The 9,048-nt window shown below is 42.1% G+C and overlaps 1 protein-coding gene across 1 annotated transcript; it reads left to right on the forward strand.

The window, feature by feature from the left end:
* The first annotated feature begins 1,544 nt into the window (after positions 1-1,544).
* LOC141164738 (E3 ubiquitin/ISG15 ligase TRIM25-like) lies at positions 1,545-4,456 on the forward strand. The gene has a single exon (XM_073650250.1). It carries the CDS (start codon positions 1,585-1,587, stop codon positions 3,544-3,546), a length of 1,962 nt encoding a protein of 653 aa, XP_073506351.1. The 5' UTR covers positions 1,545-1,584; the 3' UTR covers positions 3,547-4,456.
* The last annotated feature ends 4,592 nt before the right edge of the window (positions 4,457-9,048 follow it).

Below are 9,048 nucleotides of genomic sequence, written 5' to 3' on the forward strand. Positions count from 1 at the left end.
AAACATTGAGATCAAGAAGGGGTTGTCCTAGTAGTGGACAACCCCTTTAATTGTAATTCTTTGCATATTCACACATAATGGGTCTATTGTTGTTTTATATACATTGCCATGATTCCTTGAGTAAGGGCACAGTCAGATGGCCGTATAAATCGAAGCAAGATCGTAATGCAATGCACAGACTGGCCAGCGGTTCTCCCGACCTGAGTGTTACAGCTGCATAGATATACATAAAACTGTCACACCCAGGTTGGGAGAGCCGCCAGCCAGTCCATGCCCTGTGTTCTGATCTCGCTCCAATTCATACGGCCATCTGACTGTGCCCGAAGAGCGTTACTCTTTCACCAAAAATGTCAGTCAGTCATGACTATCATGTGAATTACTTTTCAGGGATCTGACACCCCGGACTTTGCCTCTGACTATCCGTTTGTTATGCTCCATGGTCTTGACGTACCCTCCTGGCATTTGACCCCTGATTGTTACTTGACCATGCCTTTGTCTTGCCTCCCTGTACTACGAGACCTCCTGGTATCTGACCTCAGACCTCCTGACTACCCTGTCTCATGGCTTTCCCGTGAGTAGTGGCTCAGCGTCACAACTGTTCTATCCTCATGATCTTTGTGAAGTAGATGGTCTTATAGAGATCCGACACTCTTTTATTCCAGAGCAGTATTTACTATTGTATAGAGATGAGTGGATAAATTTGAGTGCCATTGAATTCTACCAGAATATCATAATATTACAAGAATCTGCATTTGCCAAAATGTGAATTATTATTTTTTTTTTTTGGAATCTGTTTCCACACAGATTCGGCAAAATTTATTTTCATGAACTGTACAAGGCCATCTAAATGTAAAAAATAAAAAAATCCTTATGTTAACCTCACCCCTCACTTCTCCATCCCACCCTGTACTCGGGTGCATGTGCAGAACCCTCCCGGGCTTATCAAGACCGGAAGTCTCAACCTAGTTTAAGAGGCCCAGTGATTTCAGCTCCGCCAATGGTGATTTCAGCTCTGCCAATGTGATCCAAAGATACGACAAGGACTAGACAGATGACAGTGAGGAGTGTAGGGGCCGGGGAGGTAAGTATAAGGATTTATTTTTTATTTTTTACATAATACGTTATGTTCTGGGGTCTAAATGAACCCCAGAGCAGGAACCCTAGAGCAAATTGAATTTCTCAGGAAAAACCACCAGAACAGGCGAATTCAAATTTTGCCTGATCTGTTCAACTCTAATTTTGTATTATCGATGCCCTAGGTTTTGTTTACAGGGGTGAAAACTACAGTTGAAAAAAATATAATTGAAAATCTCACACCACTTCTCTGTTTTAGAGATACTCCTGGTTATTCCTTATAAATACTGATGAATTCTGACCAAAATTGCTGATGTGTGACCGAAGGCTCGGGAGAGTATAAACATGGAGAAATCAACTTGACTCACTGTATTTGTAAACTGGAGAAAGAACATTTTGTTCTCTTCTAGCTCATTAAAGGGTTAATACAGGGATCTTTAGGTTGTGCAATGTCATATGTGCCGGAACAAGCACACACTTTCAGTTTCTTTTCTGGAAAATCCTGAAGCGATGGCGTCTGCAGATTTGAGAGACGATCTGGACTGCTCTATCTGTCTGACCCTGTATACAGATCCAGTAACCCTGAGATGTGGACACAACTTCTGCCGGGTCTGTATTGTTCAGGTCCTGAATGCACAGGACAAGTCTGGAGTTTATTCTTGTCCTGAATGTAGAGGAAAGTTTCTGAAGCGGCCTTCGCTGATAAAGAACATAACTCTCCGTAACGTAGCAGAACGTTTCCTGTCTACTCAGCCTAATCTGGAGGAGATCACCGGGATCCACTGCACTTACTGTATTCACTCTCCTGTACCTGCTGTTAGATCCTGTCTACACTGCGAGGCTTCTCTGTGTGATAATCACCTGAGAGTTCACAGCAGAGGACCAGAACACGTCCTCACTGATCCCAGCACTTCTCTGGAGAACAAGAAATGTTTAGTACATCAAGAACTTTTGAAATACTATTGTACCGAGGACGCTGCTTGTATCTGTGTGTCCTGCAGTTTGGCCGGTGATCACCGGGGACACCGGGTGGAGCTGCTGGATGAGGCCTCTGAGAACAGGAAGAAAAAACTGAGGAATGTTCTTCAGACCCTATTCACAAGGAGAAAGAAGACTGAGGAAAGTGTCCAAAGTCTGGAGGAACACTGGAGGAAAGCTCAAGAGAAAGCAGCTGGAGAAATCGAGAGAGTCACTGCCCTGTGTACAGACATCAGGAGACGGGTGGACGACCTGGAGAAGAAGGTCCTGAATGAGATCTCCAGGCAGGAAGAGAAGTTGTCACTGTCACTGTCTGATGTGATCCAGAAGTTGGAAATAAAGAAGGACGAGCTGTCCAGGAAGATGAGACACATTGAGGAGCTGTGTAACATGACGGATCCACTGACTGTCTTACAGGAACCAGACAGTGGTGACTTGTCTGATACTGAGGAGGATGGAGGTGATGAGACCACAGAGGGACAGGATGAAGGTGATGAGGACACAGGAGGACATGATGGAGGTGATGAGGACACAGGCGGACATGATGGAGGTGATGAGGACACAGGGGGACTTGATGGAGGTGATGAGGACACAGGCGGACATGATGGAGGTGATGAGGACACAGGAGGACATGATAGAGGTGATGAGGACACAGGGGGACTTGATGGAGGTGATGAAGAAAAAGGGAGACATGATAAGACACATGATGTAGATGTGGATGTAATTACAAGGATGTTACATGCAGGTTTCTCTGATATAATGACTTATCTACAGATCATCCCATCTGCAAAACCTAAAGAAACGAACCCTCAACCCCTTGGCACTCTATCTCTGTCCAGTCTCAAGCAAGATTTATCTTTATCAGGTATAAAATATGGAGGTGATGATGAGATAATAGTTGGTACTAGAGGTGAGAGAGGGAAGGTATTGCCTACAGAAAATGGAGGGATATGTGGTCAGGGTGTGGAGGTAAATACAGCAGATAAGATATTAACATCAGATGATCGGAAAACTGCAACCAGGTTACAAATAAAGCAAAATCATCATCCAGAAGCAGCAGAGATATTCCAGAAATATCAGGTGATAAGCCGCCGGAGATTTACCTCAGGACGACATTACAGGGACGTGGAGATAGGTGGTTCAGAGTTGTGGATGGTGGGGATGTGTTATCCCAGTATGGACAGGAGGGGGCGTCAGTCACACATTGGATATAATAACAAGTCTTGGGGTTTATATGGAGGGCTGGTGTATAATAATCAGTGTTCAGTGATACATGACAGTGAAGAGATCCCATTACCTGACCAGATCTCCAGTGATAGAGTCAGGATATATCTGGATTATGAGGTCGGGCAACTGTCCTTTTATGATCTGTGTGACCCCATCAGACACTTACACACCTTCACTGCCGCCTTCACCGAGCCCCTTCATTCTGCACTTTGTGTATTTCGTGGTGATGTAAAGAAATCAGGAGAAGCAACAGGGGGGAGAAGTTAAAGAACTTAATTGGGGGAGAATTTGAACTATAGGATACAGCAATAGAAGGGCTTAAGATATGGTCTCGTTGCCATTTTTATTTTTCTTACATTAATTATGGGGCTTTCCTAAAATTAAGTACATTGATTTCTTCTATTGACATTGGCAATTTATCTCTTATCATTAGAATCAGGTTAGGAAATGATGATACATTTTTTTTTCTGACTTCATGGAAAAGAATGGAACCTACAGAACCTCAGGAGGGTTCGTTTTGCAGCAGCGCAGATGCCGACATCTTTTTCTATACTTTTAGCTATAACTAGTGAGAAGCTTCGTAGCAGAAACTGTGAATGAATGTGCGACTTTTTTTAACCACGTCACGGTTTCCGAACCCTGAAATGGTTAAAAGAAGTAACAAAGGACCTAACCTGTGCACAGCATTTGCTGTGCATTATGTTCATTTTTTGCTGCAGTTTCGCAGTGCTTTTTCAGGTGTGTTCCTGGTGGAATCCACCAGAAAAAGCTGTGTGTACATACCCTTACAATGGATCTGTCAGTGGATTTTACATAAATGTATTTTATTGATTAGATCTCTTAGATTTGATGAAATTGGTGAATTTACATTGAAAAATCATTTCAAAATCGATATATAATTCATTGTGAAAGTTTAAGTTCAGAAGAGAGTGAGAAAGCTGAAAAGTCTAAATGTATAAATGACCTCGGCTCAAACTCCGCCCTCCAGGATTGATTGACAAGCGCTCATGTCATTTAGTTGTTGAGCATTTTTAGTTTTATTATGATTTGTAAAACAAATGTATTTACACCTGATTATTCTATCTTGTAATTGTACTAATAATCATTTCCAACAAAATTGTTAAAATACTGAAATATTAAGAAATTAGATGATAAATCTATAAGCTTAGTTTGTAAATTCAGTCTCTTAGAATTATTGCCAAAATGATTTTCAGTGCTCCAGGATCCACCTGTCACCTCAAGAATCTACTAAAAAAGTGTCAAAACAGAATATGTTTTGAGTGTCAAAACAGAATATGTTTGCTGGGTGTTGAGTGAAGGTGTAAATGTGGGGTTAGGGTAGAAACTTGGAAGGACAATAGGCGCAATATGGTCTTATCCGGGCAAAATGGGGAGATTTTGGGCAATGGTGCTCACCTAGTAGAGTTCTACTCATGTATAATCCATGATTCTGGGTAGTCAAGAGGTCCAAGGTCAAAAGCCAAGAGAGTACGTCATAGACAGAGGAGTGAGATGAAGACATAGTCAGGAAACAGTCTGAGGTCAATTTTCCAAGAAGATCAGATCACGACAAAAGGGCTAGGCAAAGGGATGGTCAAGACAAATCCTAGGTCAACCAGCAAAGATCAGAATACCAGACTAGGAGCACAGGGTAAGCACACACCTCACGAGCAAAGCTACAATTGGCAGCCATCAAAGGCAGAGAGTTGGTTAAAGATCCAGGTAAATACTCTGAACAAGAGACAGGTGAATGAAGCCCCGACACACCCTGGTCCAGAATGAATGGCTAAACTGTCACTCCAGACACAGAGCTCAGCATGCCCCAGCATCCGATTGGACGGCTGAGCTGTCCATCACTACACTGACAGCTCAGCACGCCCCATTGCTAGATTGGATGGCAGAACTGTCACACACTCAGAGGGGAGGAATCGTGACAGTGACACTTCGAAACGTGTTGACAATTAAACCGCATTCCGGTATTTCTGACTCCTTTTCCATCATCATTCGCCAGCCTTGCAAGATTTAACCCATTACCTCCACTCTCTGAAGGTATGAATGTGAGCTTACTTACTTCATGATGATGAATATCATATTGATAATGGTGATTTGTGACTAATAAATATGCATTGCTTCAGTAATTGTCATCTAGTAATGAAATAATTGAATAAAATGAAACTGTGCACTAATCACCTGTCCAAAAACACAGAGGTTAAAGTCATCCTGGTGCATTTTGGCTAGAAACATAGAGGAGAGGGTGAGATTGAGGGGATTGTCCTAAACTAAACTTACTGAAGTGATCACATGTAATATATCCATGTGACCGCTGCAGCCAATCAGTGGCCTGAGCAATAACATGATGAACATGTCACCATCACTGTTGAGAGCAGTGATTGGCTCAAGCAGTCACATGGATTTACGGCATATCATTGATCAAGAAAAGCAAACAAAAAACAGAGAAAAATACTGGAGCATCAGCGTTGGAGCGTTGGAGTGACGAGGAATGTTTTACTATTTAATTTTTTAATATATTTGTGATGGGAAGAGAAAAAGGGATACATTAATGGGATTATTAGTATTGCTATTTTCTCTATTTTCTAAATTTATTGTGAAGATTGATAAAGAGGCATGTGAGTGGTTTCATCATGGTTTTATTTTTTATTTAAATACTAAGCAGTTGGTCAGGTAATATTATACACAGAGGGCAGATAGTGTCACACATTGTTCATTTAGTGGCCAGATAAATAGAATCATAGAATGTTTTAGTTGGAGGGGACCTCCAGGGTCCTTGTGTCCAACCTCCTGCTCAATGCAGGATTCACTAAACCATCTCAGACAGATGTCTGTCCAGCCTCTGAAGACTTCCATTGAAGGAGAACTCGCCACCTCTCGTGGCCGCCTGTTCCACTCATTAATCACCCTAACTGTCAAAAAGTTTTTTCTAATATCTAATCTGTATCTTCTCCCTTTCAGTTTCATCCCGTTGCTTATCGTGTTTCCATGTGCAAATGAGAATAAAGATGATCCTTCTACAGTGTGACAGCCCTTCAGATATTTGTAGACCGCTATTAAGTCTCCTATTAGCCTTCTTTTTTGCAAGCTCTAACCGTTCCTTGTAGGACATAGTTTACAGTCCGCTCACCATCCTGGTAGCTCTACTCTGAACTTGCTCCAGTTTTTCGATGTTTTTTTTTTAAATGTGGTGCCCAGAACTGAAAATAGAATTGTGTGGGTAAATGGTGCCACGCCACATGTCTGCAGTGACCTGAGTTGTTGGTGCCTGAATAAGGTATCCATTTATTCATCATCCTATCTGTTGTTCAGATGTTCAAAGAATATATATGGTGGTACCTGAGCAGGGTTATTATTATGGGTCATGCGTGGACTGGCTGCAGCTTTCCCGACCCAAGCTGTCATTCTTTGGTCAGGAGACCTATGGGCTATCTGTGTATTGTGGTCCAAGATCAGACCAATTTGCATGGATGTCTGCATGAGCCATTTATTGAGTGGGTAATTAAGGGTAACAACTCCAGGAGTAAAAAAAAAAAAAAGAAATTGCAGTATTCTGCGTAATATGACAGTATTACTTGGGTTTCTTAAGGGAGTATTCCTTGGATATTGCATATATCGTGTTCACTAAACGGCAGTATTATGAGGTCCAAAATTAAAATATATATACTGTTCAGAAATGGCCAGGTCCTCTTTATCTACAATTAAAAAATATTGAGGAACTTGAAATATTTGGGAGGTTTGTCTCGGTGAGCTCATTTTTTGGCACATGTGCGTCCACAGATATCAGTCAGGTAAGATAAATATATTTCTTAAAGGAAACCTCAGTCAAAAACTGTCATCTCTGAGTCTTTGGTTTTATCAAAGTCAAAGGGAGAAAATCAGATCCATCGTATTAACTTTTGTCCCCAGTGGAAAATGATTAAAAAATTAAATGAAATTATGTTTAAAGGGAATTTGTCAGAAGGCTTTTGCTACCTCATCTGAGAGCAGCCTGATGTAGGCAAAGAGACCCTGAATCCAATGATGTATCACTTGGTTTACTGGATGTAGCGGTTATGACACATTCAGAATTTTTAGATTTAGTATGCAGCAGAGCTGAGAAAGCTAATCCCACCCACACCAGGATCCCTATATAAATGCAGCAGAGCTGAGAAAGCTAATTCCGCCCACACCAGACTCTATGTGTACACAGTCTATAGACAGTGAGCTGCTTATCACAGAAGGGGCGGAGTCTGACCAGTAGGCATGTGCTGCAATGATAATCACCAGGTGATAAAACGTTCAGTGTAAGTAAACAACAGCACACAGCCTGACGTGACACATCGTTGAATTCAGTGTTTTAATCCCTACGTCATGCTGTCCTCAGAATAGATAGCAAAAACTAGCTGACAGATTCCCTTTAAGGTTAATTAAATAGATTTGTAATACAGTTTCCTGGCCATAGTAACAGTAGTAGAATTAGTCACACTGCCTTCATGCCAGTACATCCAACAGTGTCCAAAGTAACAATAATAATCATAGTGCCTCCATACCAGCTGTTTTCCATCTTAAAAGTAAAAGTAATAGAAACCCAATAACAATCTTAATCATGATCACAAAGTGCACCCATTTTAGTACGATGAGCAGTACCCAAACAATAGTAATTGTCACAGTACAGCGATAACAGTCTAAGGAGGTGGACTGTTGCTGCTCCATTCCTTTCCCTGAAGACACCAAGCGCTATATTGTAATATGTTATGTGGTGTAATTTGTACTGCGATATTGTGATGTAGTGTGAAAAATATAATGCTTTGGATATGTTAATGATGTTGGTAATGTGTGTAGTTGACTATAGAAATGATTATGAGTTAATAGTTGGGACTAGCCCACAATGGGAGTGGCTAGTGTTAGGGAAAGTGACTGTTTCCTGCTCGGAAGACAGATAGGGCCTGGAGTGCTTGTTGAGCAGTCCAAAAGGTCCAAGGCGAACAGTTTTGAATTCTGGGGAGACTGTAAATGAGAAGAGACTGAAGAGAAGGGATAGCAAGATCTTGAGCATATGTGACAGGGCTGTGGAGTCATAGTCATGGAGTCAGAGCCCATTTTGATGGAATCTGAGTCGGTATAAAATGGACTGACTCCAACTAAAATGTATAATAAATTGGGTACAGTAATTCAATGCAGTTTGTGGGGAATATTTTTTTCAAAAGAATTTTGGAAAGTTATGAAATGTCCTATAAATGACTGTCCTATTCCTGATCTAAGGGTCTAGACCAGTGGTAGCGAACCTATGGCAAACGTGACATCAGCTGCAGCACTTGCAGGGGGAGCTCTGCGCCGGGGATGAGGGAGCAGAGAAGTTCGGCAATGCACTGAGTGCAGCACGAAGTGTACACCAGCGGCATCGCTAGGCAGTAGGCACATTGATTCAGGGCCTGCGCACAAATCAAAAGTGCACTGCCTCGAATCTCTTGGGCTGCACGTTTTATTTTGTTTGAATGTATAGTGCCTGTGTCTCAGTGTACGCAGGCATGCACGCAGCATTATTTTTTTTTTCCCCTGTGGTGCGAATGCAGATTCCCTCTTCTGCGGATGCAGATTCCCTTTTCTGCGGATGCCGAGTCCCTCTTCTGCGGATGCAGAGTCCCTCTTCTGCGGATGCAGATTTCCTCTTCTGCGGATGCAGAGTCCCTCTTCTGCGGATGCAGATTTCCTCTTCTGCGGATGCAGATTCCCTCTTCTGCGGTTGCAGATTCCCTCTTCTGCGGATACAGATTCTCT

This window comes from Phyllobates terribilis, unplaced genomic scaffold (assembly GCF_046119375.1).
Source record: "Phyllobates terribilis strain yellow unplaced genomic scaffold, ASM4611937v1 Scaffold_10__3_contigs__length_209671492, whole genome shotgun sequence".
NCBI classification, from domain to species: Eukaryota; Metazoa; Chordata; class Amphibia; order Anura; family Dendrobatidae; genus Phyllobates; species Phyllobates terribilis.